This window comes from Delphinus delphis, chromosome 8, assembly GCF_949987515.2.
Source record: "Delphinus delphis chromosome 8, mDelDel1.2, whole genome shotgun sequence".
Lineage (NCBI taxonomy): Eukaryota > Metazoa > Chordata > Mammalia > Artiodactyla > Delphinidae > Delphinus > Delphinus delphis.
This window is the reverse complement of record NC_082690.1, coordinates 16069670-16092344: the sequence shown is the minus strand read 5'-3', so window position 1 is coordinate 16092344 and position 22675 is coordinate 16069670. Positions and strand designations below refer to the sequence as shown.

Genomic DNA, 22675 nt, shown 5'->3' with positions numbered 1-22675 from the left:
TTTCCCTTTATTTTGTTTATTTCAGAAGTATTCAGATATGTAGCTAAGTTGTGGCCTTACTCTTTGATTAGGATTGGATAAAAAGGAGGTCAGGGGACTTCTCTGGTGGCACAGTGGTTAAGAATCTGCCTGCCAATGCAGGGGACACAGGTTCAAGCTCTGGTCCAGGAAGATCCTACATGTCGCGGAGCAACTAAGCCCGTGCACCACAACTACTGAGCCTGTGCTCTGGAGTCTGTGAGCCACAACTACTGAGCCTGCGTGCTGCAACTACTGAAACCTGCACGCCTAGAGCCCATGCTCTGCAACAAGAGAAGCCACCGCGATGAGAAGCCTGCGCACCACAACGAAGAGTAGCCCCTGCTCACCACAGGTAGAGAAAGCCCACGCACAGCAACGAAGACCCAACACAGCCAAAAATAAATCTTAAAAAATTTTTAAAAAAAGAAGAAAAAGAAAAAGGAGGTCAGGGGAAGACACATGAGTAGTAGACAAAGTGATGGATGAAACAAGGGAGAAATACATGTAATGCTGACTTTTTTAATGTGATAGAAATAGGCAGCTCTGAGTCTCCATCTCTGAAAACTTTCCCAGATTTCTAAAATACAGGATGAGAATGGGAAACCCTGGATTAAGAGATTGTAGGAGAGAATGGAGAGTGAGGAGTTAGAAAAATAGGAAATGAGAAAATAAAGTTTTTAAGTATGTGGTTGAGGGAAATTTTGCTAATCAGCACCTATTACTCTTGGAATTCAAAAGGGAATAGAGTGGTATAGGAATAGAGTGACAGAACGCTCATCCTTCTGGCTATAAACAGACATAAGGCTGGCTAGGGTTGGGAGCATTGCAGCCATCAAGCAGTGGGGACAAATCAGGTGCATGTCCTTCTGTTACTATTTTGGCACCTCATCATCTTTGTTTACAGTGAATTTGTCAGGCCACCTGATCTAACCTGTTTTCCACCAGCAGTTAGTACTCTACCAAAACCTTTGGCCTCTTTTATTGAGCTTCACTTTTACAAAAGTCACCACAGTGAAGCAACTCTTGCTTCTTTTTGTTTTTAAGATATTTTATTTTATTTATTATTATTTTTAAAAAATAATTTATTTGGCTGCGTCAGGTCTTAGTTGCGGCATACAGGATCTTCATTGCAGTGTGAGGGCTTCTCTCTAGTTGTGGTACACAGGCTCCAGAGCGCACAGGCCTCAGTAGTTGCGGCACACAGGCTCTCTAGTTGTGGGGCACAGGCTCTAGAGCACGGGCTTAGTTGCCCCGCAGCATGTGGGATCTTAGTTCCCTGAACAGGGATCGAACCAGTGTCCCCTGCATTCAAAGGAGGATTCTTTTTTTTTTTTTAAATAAATTTATTTTATTTATTTATTTTTGGCTGCGTTGGGTCTCCGTTGCTGCGCACAGTCTTTCTCTAGTTGTGGCAAGCGGGGGCTACTCTTCATTGCGGTGTGCAGGCTTCTCATTGCAGTGGCTTCCCTTGTTGTGGAGCACGGTCTCTAGGCTCTTGAGCTTCAGTAGTTGCAGCACGCGGGCTCAGTAGTTGTGGCTCACGGGCTTAGTTGCTCCACGGCATGTGGGATCTTCCCGGACCAGGGTTCGAACCCGTGTCCCCTTCATTGGCAGGCAGATTCTCAACCACTGCGCCACCAGGGAAGCCCCTCGAAGGCAGATTCTTAACCACTGGACCACCAGGGATATCCCACAACTCTTGCTTCTGCGAGTTTTGCCTGGACTTTTAGAGTTAACTGCTTTGTCAGTAGAGGAGAAAAGCAGATGCAGACTTGTGTGTAGCTTTTAATGAACAACCTACTTATATACCCCTTTAGCATGAGTGCCATTCTGAGAATCTCTTGTAAGTTGCTTTATAAAAAATAAAAGGATACAATCAATAAGAAAAAAGTAACTCATTGGAAAAACAACAAAAGTTAGGAACAGGGACTTCCCTAGTGGTCCAGTGGTTAAGACTCCACATGCTCCCAGTGCAGGGGGCATGGGTTCAATGCCTGGTTGGGGAACTAAGATCCCACATGCCATGCCACACAGTACAACCAAAAATAAGTTAGAAATGATTTATATATGATAATCAAGTTACTTTAAAAATCCAGTCTCAAGTTTCTCAGGTGGTACAGTGGTTAAGAATCCGCCTGCCAATACAGGGGACACAGGTTCGAGCCCTGGTCTGGGAAGATCCCACATGCTGCAGAGCAACTAAGCCTGTGTGCCACAACTACTGAGCCTGCGCCCTAGAGCCCTTGAGCCACAACTACTAAAGCCCATGCGCCTAGAGCCCGTGCTCCACAACAAGAGAAGCCACCACAGTGAGAAGCCTGTGCACCGCAACGAAGAGTAGCCCCTGCTCGCCTCAACTAGAGAAGAGCCTACGTGCAGCAACAAAGACCCAATGCAGCCAAAAAAAATAAATCCAGTCTCACTAATAATTAGAGAAATGCTCATTAAAAGAACAATTAGGATAGTTTTTAGTCTATGAAGTTTTGTTTTTTGTTTTTTTTGGCTGCGTTGGGTCTTCTTCGTTGCTGTGCGCAGTCAGTCTTTAGTTGCGGTGAGCGGGGACTACTCTTCATTGCAGTGCGTGGGCTTCTCATCACGGTGGCTTCTCTTGTTGTAGAGCACGGGCTCTAGGCGCACAGGCTTCAGTAGCTGTGGCACACGGGCTCAGTAGTTGTGGCTTGTGGGCTGTAGCGCGCAGGCTCAGTAGTTGTGGCGCACGGACTTAGTTGCTTCGTGGCACGTGGGATCTTCCCAGACCAGGGCTTGAATCCGTGTCCCCTGCATTGGCAGGTGGATTCTTAACCACTGCACCACCAGGGAAGCCCCAAGCCATATTTAATATAATTAAAGGCATACTGATCTATTGGGTAATTCTTTGCCCACTAGAATTCTGTAGGGAAGATAGTGTTGCTACTATTGGCATTTTGGAATACAATTAATTATGAGTACAAAGAATAAAACTTTTGGTTTTTAAAATGTGGTAGATTTTATAGCCAGGGATTTCAGAATTCTGTATTTAAAATGTTTCCTGATATAACTCAATAGCAGAAAATATAAACAGTCCAATTTAAAAATGGGCACAGGATCTGAATAAACATTTTTCCAAAGACAACATACAGATGGCCAACAGGTACATTAAAAGGTGCCCTAATCTATGGGAAAAAAACCATCACTAATTGGGGAAATGTAAATCAAAACCACCTCACACCTCTTAGAATGGCTATTATCAAAAAGACAAGAAATAACAAGTGTTGGCAAGGATGTGGAGAAAAGGGAATTCTTGTGCACTGTTGCTGGGATTGTAAATTGGTGCAGGCACTATGGAAACTAGAATGGAGATTCCTAAAAAAAATAAATATAGAACTACCATATGATTCAGCAATTCCACTTCTGGGTATTTATCCAAAGAAAACAAAAACACTAATTCAAGAAGATATATGCACCCCCATGTTCATTGCATCAGTATACAATAACCAAGATGTGAAAACATCCTAAGTGTCCATCAACGGATGAATAAAGAAAACGATGTAATTACACACAGGCACGCACATACATGCACACACACACGAATATTATTCAGCCATAAATAAAGAAATATTGCCATTTGCAACAACAGGTGGACAGTGGTTGGACCTTGAGGGCGTTATGCTGAGGGATATAAGTCAGAAAGACGAATACCATATGATCTCACTTATGTGGAATATTTAAAAAAAAAAAAAAAACAAGCTGATAGATACAGAGAATAGATTGGTGGTTGCCAGAGGCAGGGGGTGGGGGGGATGGACAAAATAGGTGAAGGGTTTCAAAAGGTACAAATTTCCAGTTATAAAATAAAGAATCCATGGGGATGCAATGAACAGCATGGTGACCGTAGTTAACAGTACTGTATTGTGTATTTCAAAGTTGTTAAGAAAGTCGATCTTAATAATTCTTATCACAAGAAAAAAATTTGTAGCTATGTATGGTGACAGACGTTAACTAGATTTATTGTAGTGATCCTATAACAATGACAATATATAATATATATATATTGTTATATAACAATAACAATATATATAAACATCGAATCATTATGTTGTGCACCTGAAACTAATATGTCAATGATACCTTAATTTAAAAAAAAAAGATGTTGCCTGACTTGAGATGTTCACTAATTAGATAGTTAACTTGTTTAACACCCCAAATTATCCTCCTCTTGGTTACATTTATCATGTGTACTTGGTTTTCTCTTAAAGAGAGCATTGTAACTGTTAACGACTTACATCTTCTGGCAGATGAACTCCCAGCCAGCCCAGATGACTCAGATAATAGTGTGTCAGAGAGCCTGGATGAATTTGATTACTCTGTGGCTGAGATTAGCCGCTCATTCCGTTCACAGCAGGAAATATGTGAGCAACTCAACATCAATCACATGATCCAAAGGATCTTCCTCATCACTCTGGACAACAGTGAGTTACATCTTTGCAGCTAGTGTATTTATTACTCTGCCCTTCCTGCTTGGGCTAGGGACTTGCTCCTAGAAACTTATTGTATCTGATGGTTAAATAAACCCATCATACTCCCTGGAACACAGGGTTTATATTTCAAGGAAGCTTTTAATGTGACCTAAAGCAGAATTTTGACACAGATACAACTTTCATTTCTATTTTGATACTGACTGGGCCATGTAGCTACTGCCTTTACTACCTTAAAAGGGAAATGGGAATGGTAGCTAAATCCATTTTCTACTCAGAGGTGACCGAAACATTTAGATGAAAGCCCCAAGAAGGGTCAGATAGTGTTTCCCCTCTGTGCCCTATCTGTAGTTAAACCCCAGAATTAGTGCTGATGTCTGGGATTTACTCTTCAAATGTCATGGTGTTAGGTTTATAACAAAGCACATACTCTTCGAGGGGTAAAAATGATTTAAATCTTTAGATACTGCTGTGTGTGGCAAGATCATTCTGATATTACCTGAGTCAAACTTGGGGTTCAAGAGAAATGCCATCAAGATCAGTTGTCTGTATAAGACAGAAGCATTATCCTTAACTTACCAGATTAAAACCATTTCCCAGGTGACCCAAGCCTGAAAAGTGGGAATGGCATCCCCAGCCGTTGTGTGTATTTGGAAGAAATGGCAGTAGACCTGGAAGATCAAGACTGGCTTGATATGAACAACGTAGAGCAGGTACCATTCTTACATTCCTTACATGTGGCTTCAGGAAAAATTAGCCTTGCAGCTGAACTCCGCTCACCTTTCTCCAACCATTGCTTTGCTTAGCTCCATCTCTTACATTGTTTGTGGTGTTCCTCTTTTGGAATCTTCTCATCTACCATGGTCCCATGTCCAAATCTACCCATCCTTTAAGACCTAGTTAAAATGCCATCCTGTTTACAAAGTTTTGCCAAGTAGGAGTTATTTTCTCCTCTGGGCTCTGGCAGTAATCTCCATGCATCTCTTATGGGAACTGTCTCTTTCTGTCTCATGTCTTGGCTTCTTTATGAACCTGTCTTCTCTCTCCCGTAGACACTAGTATTTATCAAGGCCAAGGTCCATCTCTTTTTTTATTTCTTTTCCAAAATCAAAACAATGCATTTTACCTTACAGGTGCCTAATTAACATTAAAGGAATAAAAGTTTGATAGGGAAGACCTGACAACTTGTAGTTTAACTTCATAATTGGGTTGGCCAAAAAGTTTATTCGGGTTTTTCTGGACAGTGGTGTGGGAAAACCCAAACGAACTTTTTGGCCAACCCAGTACATTTAAACTGTGTTTATATAAGTCTGAGTGAGGTCAGCAATGATGCAGAGTAGTAGATTTCACATATGAGTTTAATCTCCAATTCTCCACACCATTCAACAAATATTCTTTTAATGCTTACTCTGTGCCAGGGGCTATGCTAGACACTTAAGCTTGCTTTAGGATAACTACATAAACGATTAAATTTGTATATGTAATATTTTCTAAAGTAATGATACACTGAGCCCTTTTTTCCCCATTTGTTCTACGTTCTGTGATTCTTATAATAACCTGTGTCAAAATTATCTTTTTTATCTTGATGTTGTAAAATAAACTTCGCAGTGGTCAGGGGAGATAAATTAGGAGTTTGGGATTAAGAGATACACACTGCTACATATAAAATAGATAAACAACAGGGACCAACTATATAGCACAGGGAACTATATTCAATGTCTTATAATAACCTATAATGGAAAAGAATCTGAAAAAGAACAGCTATATATGTGTGTGTAACTGAATCACTTTGCTGAACACTTGAAACTAACACAACATTGTAAATCAACTATACTTCAATAAAAAATACATCAAAAAAATTTAAAAATAAATTAACTTTGCAATGATTTAGTATTTTTGTTTATTTGTTTTTCTTAATAGGCCGTCTTCACTCGCTTATTACTTCAAGATCCAGGCAACCACTTGATTAACATGACCTCTTCTACAACGTTGAATCTCTCTGCTGATCGAGATGCAGGGGAGAGGCACATTTTTTGTTACCTTTATTCCTGTTTCCAAAGAGCCAAGGAAGAGGTAAAAGAATAATCCGTATTGGGTACTCTATTGTCCTCTTGGGTATGACTTTAACACATAAGCCAGAGAGTTGGATCAATGTCTTTTTTTTTTTTTTTGGCTGTGCTGTGCAGCATGCGGGATCTTCCCCAACCAAGGATCGAACCCACACCCCCTGCAGTGGAAGCACAGAGTCTTAACCACTGGACCACCTGGGAAGTCCCAAGATCAGTGTCTATTATATCAATTTATATACATCATATTATATCTGGAACTGGATATCAGAGGCACTGTTAGTTTATCTTCTAAAGTTTTAGTCTCTCCTTTCTGTGGCTTGGGGTCTACCCCTTTCCCCAATTAACAAGTGCCTCCTGTTATTCTCTCTACAAACGTCTTAATATATCACACCCTTATTAAAAAAAGGTCTGATAAATTCATTTCCACTAAGGTATATATAACAGTAGATTAAGCTTGATCACTTCCAGCATTAGAATTTCTAACAGGTGATTCCTTAAACCAAAGAATGAACTCTCATGGCTTTTCAAGCATCCACAGGAAAGCACTACTGTTTTGGGACACAATGTCTTTTCCCTTCTATTTGCTATATCTGTCCTTGTGCCAGATCACAGAGCTAGACTCTTCCCTCTCTTCATTGCTGTTTCCAGATTACCAAAGTTCCAGAGAACCTGCTACCCTTTGCAGTGCAGTGCAGGAACCTCACTGTGTCCAATACCCGAACAGTTCTCCTCACCCCCGAGATCTATGTTGACCAAAACATCCACGAGCAACTGGTAGATTTGATGTTGGAAGCCATCCTAGGAGGCCGTGAGTACATAAGCAACATCCGTGAGCTTCTACATTTGATTTCCAAGTGTAACATTCCTCTAATTGTATTAGAAAGCCTCAGAGCCACTATGGTTCCAGCGTAAATTAAGGAAGAGAGCTCACACCTTGACCTTTGAGGTTGAATACCAATAGAATTATCAAAAGTATCAGAAGAGTAAAGAGCTGTGTGTAAAGGCGTCTAAAAATTCTTATGGCCTCCTCTCTCTCTTGTCTTCTGTCAGATTTTGAAGGTGTAGCTGAGTTTCTGGATGAGGTCATCGAAGCCTTGATACTGGATGAGGAAGTTCGAACATTTCCAGAAGTCATGATTCCAGTGTTTGATATTTTATTGGGCCGAATAAAAGATCTAGAACTCTGCCAGATCCTGTTGTACGCGTATCTGGACATTCTTCTGTATTTCACTAGGCAAAAGGATATGGCAAAGGTAGGTCTGAAAGCTCATATATATTCAGTTGAGTTGGAAGCTTAATACTCTATGCTTCCCTATCCTGAGGGCAGTGTAATATTACCTATGGAATAAGAGAAAGATACATTGGTTGTATAATCTTAATTCTTTGAGGCCCTCTCATCCCATCATTTATCTCATCATACAGACATATCTCATCATACATACATCATACAGACATCATCCCATCATTTATCTCATCATGTCTTTTCCTACAGGTTTTTGTAGAATACATTCAGCCCAAGGATCCTAGTAATGGGCAGATGTACCAGAAGACCTTGCTGGGAGTAATCCTGAATATCTCCTGCTTATTAAAGACTCCGGGTGTAGTAGAAAATCATGGCTACTTCCTGAATCCATCTCGTTCCAGTCCCCAGGAGATCAAAGTACAAGAGGCCAACATTCACCAGGTGGAGCTGTTAACCGGTGTATCCCGGCCCCCTGGTCTTAGATTAAGTATCGTTTCCTCAGAAAGCAGATGCAGATAAGGCTGCCTGAGCCTCTTTGGGAAAGCAGATCAATCTGGTTGGCTGTCTACCATAATCATGTACAGAAATGGCCCTCTTTTTAGCAGGCGCTAAGAGCAGAGCACAAACCTTTGTGTGGTTTAAGAGTGAGCTGCTGCTCTTCTTTGCCCTGTGCTGTAGCACAGCTACCTGCTCTCAATCCTCATTTTTGTCACCAAAGCTATTTCTTATAACTTTAGCTCCTAAAATCTTCTGACTGAACTCCAGCTTAAAAGCCAAATTCTTTTCCTTTTCCTCCTTCTGCTTATGTCCTCTCTTTTTGGGCTTAGCATAAATTATGGTAGAAGTCTGGCCAACATATGACAATAAATGGTTGAATTGGGGGCAGTTTAAATCTCCCATCATCACAACTTTCTAAAGCAGGGGTTGGCAAATTATACCAGTGGCCAAATCCAGCCTGCCGCCCATTTTTGTAAATAGTTTTATTGAACCCAGCCATGCCCATGTGTATATGTATTGTTCATGGCTTGATTTCATGCCACAGTGGTAGAGTTGAATAGTTGCTACAGAGACCATATGGCATGCAAAGCCAAAAATATTTATCATCTGGCCCTCTGCAGAAAAAGTTTACCATCCCCTACTCTAAAGCTATGTGAATGCTACCTGCAGTTTGGCAGCTCATCAGGAAATCTCTTAAAAGTTCCCAGAAAAAAAAAAAATTTTTTTTTTAATCAGAAATGGTGGCGTAAGGCACAGGGAAAGTGAGGGAGAAGATTAGGATTCATGTATTTTTGGAAATTGCCAGTGGCTAAGATTTGAGAGTAACAAATATTAGGATTGTGAAACTGGAATGTTCTGTGGTTGTGTTTTCTGGTTAAACAGTTCATGGCTCGGTTCCATGAAAAGATCTACCAGATGTTGAAGAACTTACTCCAGCTCTCTCCAGAAACCAAACACTGTATCTTGTCCTGGCTTGGAAACTGTTTGCATGCAAATGCAGGCCGCACCAAGATTTGGGCCAATCAGATGCCAGAAATCTTCTTCCAAATGTATGCCTCGGATGCCTTCTTTCTGAATTTGGGTGCTGCTCTCCTGAAGTTATGCCAGCCATTTTGCAAACCCAGATCCTCTCGGCTCCTCACCTTTAATCCCACTTACTGTGCCCTGAAGGAGTTGAATGATGAAGAACGAAAAATAAAAAATGTACACATGAGAGGTAAGGGGGAGCTGGTCTTCTCAAAACTGTGTGCGTAACATCTAAGCCATTCACTTCTATATCCTTTTTCACAGAGGTCCCTCTTTCTCAAAGAAGATGAGGCAAAAAGAAAAGCTATTATGAGTTTTAAAAAGGCAAGCTTTTTAAAACTGTTATTTTTTAGATGTTGTCCTTTAATGAGACCTTCTCTCTGAATTTGGCAGACTTGGATATTCGCTCATTCATTCATTCATTATGAAAATGAATAAAGTACATTCCCTGTCCTTTTTGAACTCGAAGTCTCCACAGGAAGGCAGATATGTTAACAGATGATCATAATATGGTCTAGGGCTAATCTACAGGAGCACAGAGGAGGGAGTAAATGATTAATTCTACAGAAGCTGGAGGTCTTCGTAGCTGAGTCCTGAAAAATGAGCTGGGTTTATCAAGCAAAGGAGCAAAGGAGGCCCTTTATATAGAGGGAAAAACAAGTATGAAGGTACACAGCTGTGAAATGTCTTAACTAAGGAACAGTGAGAAGCTCAATGTGGCTGGAACAAGGGGTAGATGGGGGAAGGGGTATGGGAATTGGCAGGAAATATTAGCCTAGGGAGGAAGAATATTGGGGAAAACTCAAATAATACAGAGAAGTGAAAAGAAGAAGATGAATCACTCTTACTTCTACCACTCAAAATGAATCGCTCAATCTTGATGTATTTCCTCCCAGTTGTATAACTCTTCTAATTATAAAAGTAACATGCTCAAAATCAAATAATCTTAAATACAGAAAAGCACAGAATAGATACAAATGATCCATTATCTATCCCCTGGAAAAATCTACAGTGCTATCATTCCTTTTAATTGTTGGTGATTTCATGATCAAGCTAAAGAGATTTAACTGCATTTCTATAGACTGAGAAGCCAAATTACATTTTTAGACAAGAGATTAGGAATGTGAGAAGATGTGTTTTTAAGAAGATATTACTTAATTCACTAATAGCAGGATGGAAGTTGAACTAGAATAAGGGGACACTGGAGCCAAGATAGATGTCTGTGGCAAGCCATTTACTCTTCCTTTTAATTTCTTTGAGGTTTGGACAAAGAAACCTGTTTGATCCCAGCTGTACAGGAGCCAAAGTTTCCCCAGAACTACAACCTTGTAACAGAAAACCTTGTCCTGACAGAGTACACCTTGTACTTGGGATTTCACAGGTAACTCCTCTGATGTCATTAGGAAAGAACTGCTTGGTTGTGTTGATAACCAGAAGGTTGAAAGTGCGTCTTACAGATAACAATCTCACTTTATTCTGAAGGCTGACATTAGGATCTAGTAGGAAAAGGGCATTATATGCATTTATTTGTGTCTACATGAAGTGGCTTTATCCATATAACTTGAATTTATTTTTAATTTTTGACCTGTTAAACTTTTTAAAATTAAAGATACACCTAGTATTTTTCTCTAAACTTGCAAATTTTTAAATCACTATCTTCCTTTTGTCATCTGCTAAAGTGGAATTGTTTTCATTTAACATTTCACATTCTGCTCTTGAATTTTCATTACTTATTACTCCTGATGAAAAAAGAGAAAGCTTTATTCTATGGTTTAGAGACAAAATTGACAAAATTAAATGTTTATAAGGTATTTCAATAAGATCAGTAGGAACATAAAAATCTATGTATCAAAGATAAGGAGGATTCTGGAAGTGTGAAGATTTGAGAGCTAAAGTGTATGACTTCCAAAAATTGTCTGGTTCTGGCTAACCGTATGTTATTCTATGATTTTTTTTTCCCTCTGATTTAGCTGACTGTGACAAGTATAAATAAGGGGAGCAAATAGCTACTCACTCACAGTCTATAGGAAGGCATATTGAGGACAGCAGTTTTTAATGCCTTTTCAGGATACTTAAACGGACACAGCATTTTTCAAAACTCAGCAAATTTTTGGAAAAATGAAATAATATCTTTATTAGAGGCATTTTCTATCCCTATCATTGACATTTTAAGTGAGACAATAGATAACAATTTAGCATGTGTTTAACCTGTTCAACCACCTAGATTTAAACACAAAAATGAACGTCATCTAGTTTCCCAGTATTGGCTAGCTAACCCTAGACGTTATCCACAAGGCCAAGAATGACTTTGGACTGTACACATAGACACAACTATCTATAACATTGAATTATGGGTCTTCCTTTCATTAGAGAACATTTGGCTGACCCTTTGTGAAGAATCATTTAATTTTATATTGAGCATCAGAGGACTGGAAGCTGCTCTTAGGCTGCATCATAGGTGGCTACTGGTTGATATGTGGTCATTAGTAATCTAGACTCCTTTCTCACCAGCTTTAGTTCTCTACTAACCATGGAAAGACTGTCCATATAACCACATCCAGGTACAATCATTGCACTTGTGTGGTGTCAAACTACCCTGCTGGGCTTCTTGTACTTTGCCTGATCGTTATATATTGTACATAATAAAAGCCCAATCTACACCCTGCTCAACCGAGCCATTCTATGGATGGTGCATTTCAGCCGAAGACAACTAATCTATGTAATTAGATTCAATTCTTGAATACTTGGTAACATTTTCCCGGTGCTATGCTCCCACCTCTGTCCTGTCAGTAACTTTTGTGATTGCTTTCTGTGTCATCACAACTGCAGCTCCCTACATCCTAAAAGGGAATAATAGAATAAATAAGTGAGGATTTGGTTTTCAAAAATGGTCTGTAAGGAAGGATGGGAGGGAGGTGCAAGAGGGAGGGGTTATGGGGATATATGTATACGTATAGCTGATTCACTTTGCTATACAGCAGAAATTAACACAACGTTGTAAAGCAATTATACTCCAATAAAGATGTTAAAATTTTTTTTTAAAAAAATGGTCTGTACTCAACTGTCCCTATATGAGCCTCCTGACCCAGTCTTTTCTGCTTTCTTGGGGGCAGGTTGCATGATCAGATGGTAAAAATCAACCAAAATCTGCATCGGCTGCAGGTAGCCTGGCGGGATGCTCAGCAAAGTTCTAGCCCAGCTGCTGACAACCTCCGTGAGCAGTTTGAACGACTGATGACCATCTATCTTTCTACTAAGACTGCCATGACTGAGCCGCAAATGCTGCAAAACTGCCTAAATTTGCAGGTGTCCATGGCTGTCCTCCTAGTTCAACTGGCCATAGGCAATGAAGGCTCACAGCCGATAGAGCTAACTTTTCCTTTGCCAGATGGCTACAGTTCTTTGGCTTACGTGCCAGGTAAGCAGGCTCTCCCTTGGGAGCTTCCTATTTATAGCCATCTTAAGTTTAACTGGGTCACGTTGGAAGTTTAATCCTCAAAATATCCTTCCTTAGTTATCATTCAGCTGTTTTTGGAGAAACAACTCAAACTTGTAGGTAATGTCTGTTGGCTGAAGCCTGGGGGAACTGATAGCTTGTTCCTCAGCATTGTGTCGCCACTGCTGTGCAGATAAGAAAATAGTCTTCAAAGGACGAAGTGCAGTCAGGGTTTTCAGAGCTGTTAGTTTCTATCATTACTGTTGTTTGTCATTCAACTTACAAATTTATTTGTCTAACCCACCCCACTGTGCTATTCTTTAGGAACAAAAAAATCGTCTCCTCTTGGTTAACCCAGAAGTGAGATTGTGTGTGTATGTATGTTGGTGAGGGGCCGGCAGAAACTGTCCATCAAAATCAAGTTACATGTTCTTGATCACTGTACTGGTCATCTATTGTTGAGTCACAAATTACCCCAAAACATAGCAACTTAACACAACAGACATTATCACACACAGTTTCCACGGGTCAGTGATCCAGGAGTAGCTTAGCTGCATGGTTCTGACTCTGGTCCTTCGTGAGGTTGCAGCCAGACTGTCCACCAGTGCCATGGAAATCTGAAGACTCGATCAGAGCTGGAGGATCTGCTTACAAGCCTAGTCGTGTGGTTGTGGCAAACCTCAGTTGCTTACTGGCTTCTTTTCCAGGCCACACAGGACTCTCCTTAGTACTGCTAATGGTATGGCAGGTGGCTTCCCTCAGAGCAGGGAACCAAAATGGAAGCTGTAGGCTTCTATAACCTAATTATGGAAATGACATGCCATCACTTCTATGTGCCCCATAGTGTGTCTTCTACCGTGGAATAGTGTAGGAGGAGATATACAAGGGCATAAATACTAGAAGGCAAAGACCAGTGGAGGACCCCAGAGAGTGAAGACCATAGTCATCTAATGTATTCATTTCTATTCGATTCTTTTTCATCTAAAGGGTTATTTTAACACACTGTTAACCTTGAGTGTGGAAGTATATGTCTATCAGTATACTTTCTTAAACTGCACTGGTGTGTTAACATTTTATGTCTCTACTATTCTGTTTACTTGGATAAAAATAAAAATTGACTTACATTCAAAGGAGATTCTATATTAATTTATCGTCATTTCTAGTACCTACAAGACATTTGGGGTTTTTTTAACCTTCACTAAGTAGAGTAAAAGGGAGGAATTTAAATATTGCATAATACAAAGAGTCAGATGTTTGGCTAATTCCAGTGAATATTTTCTTTCTCAGAATTTTTTGCAGATAACTTGGGTGATTTCCTCATTTTTCTCCGCCGCTTTGCCGATGACATCTTGGAGACATCAGCAGATTCCCTGGAACATGTCCTTCATTTTATCACCATTTTCACTGGAAGCATAGAAAGGTGAAGTGCTGAAAGCGTGGCTCTGTCACAGTTTAGAGCTGCAAAACATTCAGAAGACTTCTAAACCAAGAAATAAACAAGCCTGAATCATAAGGGGTTGCCTTCAGAAGTTGTGTTAACATTAATGAATCACCTGACTATCCTTATGGGTAGCCCAAAATCCCACACTTGAGAGGCATAATAAACAAAGGACTTTGCCCACAGAGAATTTGAACCTGCATATAAGGTACCTGATGGGAATTTCACTGCTAGTCCCTGGTTAAAATAGTTACCTTACTGCCAGAGACCTTGCCAGGTGCTAATGATCTTCTAATGTATGATAACAAAGTTTGCTCTTAAAATTCTGAGTTGGATGAGCAGTAAACTTGGGTAAATGCTCTCTGATCTCAAGTCTTAGCATTCATAGCTTCTAGTCCTCCTTCCCAAAGGAAGATGCTCATTGACCTGTAGAGTTGCTTCTCTGATTTTTTGTGGTAGGCCAAAGGGAACAGTATGTATGTAAGTGAGAATTTGCTGCACAAAGAAGAGATCCACAATCCCCTGAGCCGTGTCAGTGAGACATAGGTAGAAGCCAGTCCTTCACTGAACTGAGCAGACCTAATGAAAAATCATAAGTCAACAAGTATTAGGCGCACATGGTATGCATTATAAGTAACGTGGAATAATTATATCCTGGCCCTTAGCCTCAGAAAGCTTGGAAAGGCAAGTTTATCCCAGATGAAGCTGTCAGAGAATAGTAAATAGTAAGTCGTGCATTGTTATAGTGAAGTAAACAGAATGGCAGAGCATTAAATAGAAACTTAAGTACTCATCCTCGTAATTGGTAAGCTGTGATCTTAAAGAGCTGAATGGTACACTCTGCATATCCCCCAGAAATTGACCGACTTAAAACTGTGGAGTCGTGTTTTCTCCTGTAATTCTCTGTACAGATGATATGTGATGTTTTGACTCCTCGTATGGAGAGAATAGTTATAAATTTGGGAGTTAAATTTTCTGCCTGCTCAGTTTGATTTCTGCCCTATTCATAGGATGAAGAATCCCCACCTAAGGGCCAAACTCGCTGAGGTGTTGGAAGCAGTGATGCCCCACATGGATCAGACCCCAAATCCCTTGGTATCCAGTGTGTTCCACCGGAAACGTGTGTTCTGCAACTTTCCCTATGCATCGCACCTTGCAGAAGCTCTAATCAAGGTCTTTGTGGACATTGAGTTTACAGGTAAAGCAGTCTAGAACCAAGAAACTGATCGCTGATCAGTTTTTAAATGTCAGGAAAATAATCATAAGCCATTATTTATTGAATACCTACCATGTGCTACCCTTGATGCTAAGTGCTTTTTTCACATTGTTTCCTTAATCTGTCACCATCTGGAAAGTTTTACTCTATTATCCCCATTTACCTATGAAGACATGGATGCTCAAAAAGATTAAATTATTTGTTTATGTCATACAATTAAGTGGTAGAATCAGGTCTCTCTCACCTTAAAAAAGAAAAATGCATACTGTTAACAACTTTACTATAATTTTTGATAGAATCATACTCAAATAAATTAGGCTGTCCAGTTAAAACCCCAGGTCTTTATTTTTCTCTGCCTCAAAATTACAGAATGGTGGATAATGAGACAGTGTGCTGATTGAGATATTCTTTTGTCTTATCCAGACGGTCTAACTCTCATACAGTTTCATTGTTAGATTAAGAATAACAGCAGGCAACATTCCCTTTCTCTCATGCCCTTTTGAGCTGTAACCCTGAGATGCTATGTCTGAGTAAACAGTACCCCCTCTCAACCAGTAAACAAGATCAGTTACTTAAGACCCCTTTTAAAGGGGATGTCCTACCAGCCAGTGATAAATACAATTAACATTAAAGAGACATTTAACACTTTACTGACTGTTTTTCCATATTTGAATTTTGACTTTGTTACTTGCTTACCTCTGAGACTTAGTTTCCTCATTTGTAAAAGGGGTTGAAGTGATGGTTGAGGCAGTGTATGTAAATCTTTATAATATATAAGAAGTTGCACAATAAATCATTGCAGTTATCTCATTATACAGCCACTATGATCCTCTGGTTGTAATATTAGAGGGTGTATTATAATTCCTGTTTTATTTTCTGAGGAAGTGGGAGTTGAGAAAGAGTAAGAGACTTGCATTAAGTGGAGCCAGAAGGAAAACCTAAGTCTCCTGACTCCAAATCCCATGCCCCTCCCTTATTATATGACCCAACCTGTAGAGCTCTGGTGGTACCTGTGGCATGTCAAAAGCAGTATAAGCCTCAGATTTTTAGCTCCTGGCCTGATTTTTCAGAGTAATCAAGAACCAGTTAGCCACACAGTTGGGATGTTATCCATGAAGAATGTGGGGATTACTTTTAGTAGCCCATCCTGCACGTGGCTGGCACTGCCACAATGGCCAGCTCAGAGGCCTCATTCAAAGTCTGATAAGTAGTCTACGTTTGGATGTGGAAGCATTTGTTTCCCTTGGCTTTTATTTTGCAGCTCAGTCCTTGTCCTTTTCTGAGTACTGTATCGTTTATATGTCCCCCTCTTGTTCTGTCGGTAAGGAGATAAACAAACACTTGATTATGACTCTAGGCCTTCATAAACTCCCGCGGCAGGTCTTGCCGGTAGCCTTGACACATTCAGAATTTTTATAAAATGGCTACACATAAACATAAGCCCTTGCCTTTTCTCTGATAGCACCACCTTTGTTGATGTTTTGCTCTTGCCTTACTCCAGGAGACCCCCATCAGTTTGAGCAGAAGTTTAATTACCGCCGCCCCATGTATCCCATCCTCAGGTACATGTGGGGAACAGATACCTATCGAGAGAGCATTAAGGTGAGAATGTTTTTGGTGAAACCAAAATTGAGTTATCTGAGTTTTGCTCCACATAAGCCCCAATGGGTTGTGATTCAGTACTAAAATGTTTTTTTCTTGGGCTGGGACTTACAGGATTTGGCTGACTATGCCTCTAAGAATTTAGAAGCCATGAATCCCCCACTTTTCCTCCGCTTTCTTAACCTGCTAATGAACGATGCCATCTTCCTTTTGGATGAAGCCATACAGGTAAAAAAAACAAACAAACAAACAGATTTAACTGCCCTTATACCATCATACATACTTTTTACCTCTTAGCCATAATAGAGCAATCCTTATGCTAGCAATCCCCTAGTACCAGTCTTGGACACCAAAAATTTGCAAGTAGTAATGTACCACCAACCTTGCCCTTGTAGAGTTTGATAGGTATTGTTCCATTAGAGACCAAGACCAAGGGCCTTATGAGCTAGGATGATATTCTGGCAGACAGTGGAAAAGAAAGTGTGAAAGGCCAAACTAAGGTACCCTGGCAGAACTAATCAGTCTAGCACTACAGAAAGAAATCAGAGGATCTTCGTTCAGTTAGTGACTTTCAGCTTTCTTCCATCCCTAGACATCAGTAACAGTGACTGACCAAGGCAATGATTCTTAGCCCTCTTTCCTAAAAGATTCTGACTTTTATACCACTATTTGGAAAAAAATCTCTGGTTTGGGTTATTTTTTCACATAAAGACTCCAAGTCATCAGTACTCTTCATCTGTCCACTGCCTCCCAAATCTTTAGCTATATCTGAAACATGAGTTTTACAAAGTATACACCTGGGGGTCTCTCAGTTCCTTCAGCTTAACCCTCCCTTGTGGAGCTGCTTATTGCTGCTATAAAAACTTCCCTTATCTGCGACAGGTGTAAGATAGGGCAGTGACCCAAAGGGAGACAAAGCAGGTAAATCATGAGGGTAGCCTGTTGGATAACCCACACACTCCTCGTATTGATTAGCAATCTCCCAGTAACTTGTATTTAATTTGTGAGCAAATGTTCCTGCTTTGTTCATAATCCCATACTTGAAGATTTTAGATCTGTTGCCTTAGAAAACAAGTCCTGTAATAAATAGACGTTTCTAAGGAACAGTTATGTGACAGAATGACACAGACGGCGTTTTCATGGGACTGTAAGTTTAACATGCTTGCTACAACAGCAAGAGTGGTGAGAGGCAGAGGGTTTTAAATATTTATGGTTCTCCTTCCAGACATTTTGCATATGTGATAGAGCTTTGTTTTTTGATAAGCAGTTTTGGGGGGTGGTTTTTTTTTTTCATCTTTCATCTTTTTTTTCCCATCTTTCATCTTTTTTTTCCCTGTAGCATGTTTGCTTTTACCAATATTTCATATACTATTTATCCTCGTTTCTATTTCATAGACTATAATATTTCCAGGGGAATTACCCATAAGTCTACCCAGGCTGAAACAATTTTTCCCACAATTTCTTTTTTATCTTTTTTTGTCTTTTTTTCATCTTTTTTTTTTTTTTTTTTTTTAAGTCTGTGCCTTGTGGCATGCAGGATTCTTAGTTCCCCGACCAGGGATCGAACCCATGTCCCCTGCTTTGGGAGCATGGAGTCTTAGCCACTGGACCGCCAGGGAAATCTCCCCACAGTTTCTTTTTAAACTTCAGCCCTGTGCTGAGAAATAAAGCCTCATGTCTCTTAGGTAATCTGTGGTTTTCCCAGCTTAGTAGACTAGATTTTAAATAGGACCTCTTAAATATCATCTTCCCTTCAATACACTTTGTTCTCTGATATCTTCCACCTCTGGTTTCTATAGTATTTGAGCAAGATAAAAATTCAACAAATTGAGAAGGACCGAGGTGAATGGGACAGTCTGACTCCAGAAGCCCGCCGAGAGAAGGAGGCTGGCCTACAGATGTTTGGACAGCTGGCACGTTTCCATAACATCATGTCCAATGAAACAATTGGTACCCTTGCTTTTCTGACATCAGGTAAGGATACAACACACTGCTTTCCCAAAACATGCAGTGGTTAAGATCTGCTTCATTTGAGGGATCAGCCCACTGAGACTCTGGTGACAGTATCCTCCTCCACAGTCTGAGAGGAACTGAATCACTAGAAAAGCTTCAAAAAGAATGATGTTGTCCATTCTTGACATGGGAATGAGGAAATGGTCATCCTCACACAGCTGCCAGAAAGCATAAGTTAGTATCATTTTTCTTGAGGACACAACTTACCCGTATCAGTATAGCTGGGGGTGTTTGTGTTACGTGAAAAAAATATTCTTGAATCTGGTTAAATGTGGTAGATCAAACAGAGATATTTATCTCTACTCCCTCTAGAGCTGCACTGTCCAGTTCAGTAGTCACTCGCCACATGTGGCTCTCAAGCATTTAAACTTTGGCTAGTCGGAATTGAGATGTGATATAAGTAGAAAATACACACTGCAGGACTTGGTATTTAAAAACAAAGTAAAACCTTTCATTAATAATTTTTATATTGATTATATATGAAATGACAACCAAGGATCACCAGACATTTGAGGAAATCCTCTAATGTGAAACACAGATAATAGATGAAAACTCTTTAAAACAGGGGTCCCCAACCCCCAGGCCGCGGACCAGTATCGGTCCACAGCCTGTTAGGAACAGGGCCGCACAGCAGGAGGTGAGCGGCGGGCGAGTGAGTGAAGCGTCATCTGCCGCTCCCCATTGCTCCCCATCACTCGCATTACCACCTGAACCATCACCCCACCCCCACCCCCGGTCCGTGGAAAAATTGTCTTACACGAAACTGGTCCCTAGTGCCAAAAATGTTGGGGACTGCTGCTTTAAAATATCTTTATAAACTCAGAGGTATGAGAGAAGATACAGCATACATAAAACAGAAACAAAGAGGCAACACAAGGGATTATGCAAAGAACAAGAAGGAGCTCTTGGATATTGAAAATGTAACTTCAGAAATTTTGAAAAGTCAGTAGAAGGGTTAGAAGATAAATTCAAGGAACTCTTCCATGAAAGTAGAACAGAAAAAGAGATAGAAATTAGAAGAGAAAACAAGAAAATAAAGGATCAATCTAGGAAGTATCAAAAGAGAAAAATGAAAGGACGTTATCAAAGAAATAATAGCCCCCAAATTCCCCAAAACTAAGTCTAAATTAAAAGGAGCCACCAAGTACCCAGTGCAGGGAATTGTTAAACCCCCACACTAAGGTATATCATTGTGGCATTTCAGAAAATCAGGGTACCTAAAAGGTTCCAGAGAAAGATCAGGTCATGTACAATGGTTTAAACATCTTTGAATTTCACAGCACTGACGTTTGAAGCTGGAACACAGTCCTGATGGAAAATATCTTTTCAGCCTAGAATCTTATTGCCCACCAAACCATTTTACCCTGTTTGAGGGTAAAATGTAAGGACATCTGCAGACGTGAAGGTATCAGATTTACTTCTGGTGTACCCTTTTTTGAGAAGCTACAAAAGGATAAATATACTCCATCAAAATGAAGGAGGAAAGTGGAATCCTGTAAGAGAGATGCAAAGGAAGTTCCCAGGCTGATGATAGAGGTAGCTTGTATGACCACCACACCATAGGCCTATAAAACAAGGAGTCCAGATTGGAGTGAGGAATGGAAGCTTCCAGAAAGAACATCTCCAAAAACTATTTTTGAGAGTTTTACATTTCTGGTGGAGAGTTTAGAAAGATTTAATGATAGGTACTCTGAAAATAAGCAGGAAAAAAAAGTATTAAAAAGTATATATAGGGGCTTCCCTGGTGGCACAGTGGTTGAGAGTCTGCCTGCCGATGCAGGGGATGTGGGTTCGTGCCCCGGTCCGGGAGGATCCCACATGCCGTGGAGCGGCTGAGCCCGTGAGCCATGGCCGCTGACCTTGCGCGTCCAGAGCCTGTGCTCCGCAACGGGAGAGGCCACAACAGTGAGAGGCCCACGTACCGCAAAAAAATAAATAAATAAATAAAAGGTATGAATCATCACTATCCTATAGAACTTTATTTGATGGACATGTTCTATAAATCTAGACTGTCCAATACTATAGATACTAGCCACATGTGGCCATTGAACACTTGAAATGTGCGTAGTGTATCTGAAAAACTGAATTTTTTACTTAATTTTAATTAATTTAAATAGTCACATGTAGCCAGTGGCTACCATGTTGGACAGCACAGGAACCTATATTTACTGAAATGGTAAGGTATTTACGATATCATTAATGAAAAAAGTAAGTTACAGAATATGTACAACATGATAATCATTTTGTTTTATAAATGTATATGTATGTAAATATGGACAGGAAAACTAGAAGGATATATTAGCAAAATGTTAACAGTGTTTACATCTGAGTAGTAGTTTTTATATTTTGTTTGTTTGCTGTTCCTTGTCTAATATTTTCTAATATTACTGCAATGAAAATGTATTTTAAAAAATAGCAGTCCCCAGAGGTCTCCAAGTAAAACTCTAAGACATTGTAAGTTGAAGATTGCTAATGGATTGAGTTTTCACAGACTTTGGCTTTTTTTCCAGAGATCAAATCCCTCTTTGTGCATCCTTTCCTGGCTGAGCGCATCATCTCCATGTTGAACTACTTCCTGCAGCACCTGGTTGGCCCCAAGATGGGGGCCTTAAAAGTCAAGGACTTCAGTGAATTTGACTTCAAACCCCAGCAGCTCGTTTCAGATATCTGCACCATCTACTTAAATCTTGGGTACCTGAGATTTAATTGGGCAGGCCAGAGGCCTTGCTCGTGTTTTAACTGGGGGTTTTGACAATGGAATGACTAGCTGGTAATTATGTGGAAATAGAAAGGAAATGGTTTGTTTCTAGTTGGCTGATGACGGAATCTTCTATAGTTTTAAATAATGAGATTTTGTACGACCTGTGGCACGTTATTTGGAATTTCCAACATTCTGCCTTGATCTGTGCAAAGATAAACTTTACTGATCCATTGTTTGGAAAAGCAGTATATTTTTAAGGTCATGGGATAGTTCATAAGACTTCCTTCCTAAAAATTAGAAGAAATCATTCTATATCAAAAGAACATTCATGGTATATAAGTGATGGGGAACTTTGTTCCTCAACCCATCCGTTATTGCCCTCTTTGACCTATCCTCTGATGCTCAGTTTCTTTCTGATGCTGACCTTCTAGGGATGAGGAGAATTTCTGTGCCACTGTGCCCAAGGATGGACGTTCCTATTCCCCAACTCTCTTTGCACAGACAGTCCGAGTCCTGAAGAAAATAAATAAGCCTGGGAATATGATTGTGGCTTTCAGCAACTTAGCGGAGAGAATCAAGGTAAGGAGGAGGATAATTTGCTTATTAACATGTTCAATAAAAACTATGTCAACTCAGCCGTTCTGCTTTTTTACCCAATTTGAGGGGGGAAAAGAGTATTGCATTGAGAAAATATAAATAGCTGATTCTTCCTGATTAGTCAATAGCTAAAACTACCATATTCTTTAATAGTACTACTCTTTTCAATATGAGGGTGAGAACAGAAAAATAATTTAAGAAGCTTCTACTAAAAAGAATTTACAGATTTTTAATAGGCCGTTTTTATGAAAACTTCTCTGTACAGTGTTACCAATAGACTTGAAAATCTACGATATTTATACAGAACTTTTTAGAATACAATTCAAGATTAGTAGCTTTTAGTCATTGATTTTTATTGATT

The 22675-nt window shown here is 40.0% G+C and overlaps 1 protein-coding gene across 1 annotated transcript in view; it reads left to right on the top strand.

Moving 5' to 3' along the window:
- The window catches only part of UBE4A (ubiquitination factor E4A), a 33949-nt gene that overhangs the window by 6000 nt on the left and 5274 nt on the right, over window positions 1-22675 (top strand). Inside the window, exons 3-18 of the mRNA XM_060017877.1 lie at window positions 4296-4469; window positions 5076-5188; window positions 6396-6548; window positions 7193-7352; window positions 7595-7797; window positions 8037-8228; window positions 9168-9501; window positions 10572-10692; window positions 12425-12729; window positions 14035-14167; window positions 15196-15383; window positions 16903-17003; window positions 17118-17231; window positions 18803-18977; window positions 21527-21707; window positions 22149-22296. Of these exons, the coding sequence (XP_059873860.1) occupies window positions 4296-4469; window positions 5076-5188; window positions 6396-6548; window positions 7193-7352; window positions 7595-7797; window positions 8037-8228; window positions 9168-9501; window positions 10572-10692; window positions 12425-12729; window positions 14035-14167; window positions 15196-15383; window positions 16903-17003; window positions 17118-17231; window positions 18803-18977; window positions 21527-21707; window positions 22149-22296 (2795 nt within the window). The remainder of the gene's footprint in view (window positions 1-4295; window positions 4470-5075; window positions 5189-6395; window positions 6549-7192; window positions 7353-7594; window positions 7798-8036; window positions 8229-9167; window positions 9502-10571; window positions 10693-12424; window positions 12730-14034; window positions 14168-15195; window positions 15384-16902; window positions 17004-17117; window positions 17232-18802; window positions 18978-21526; window positions 21708-22148; window positions 22297-22675) is intronic.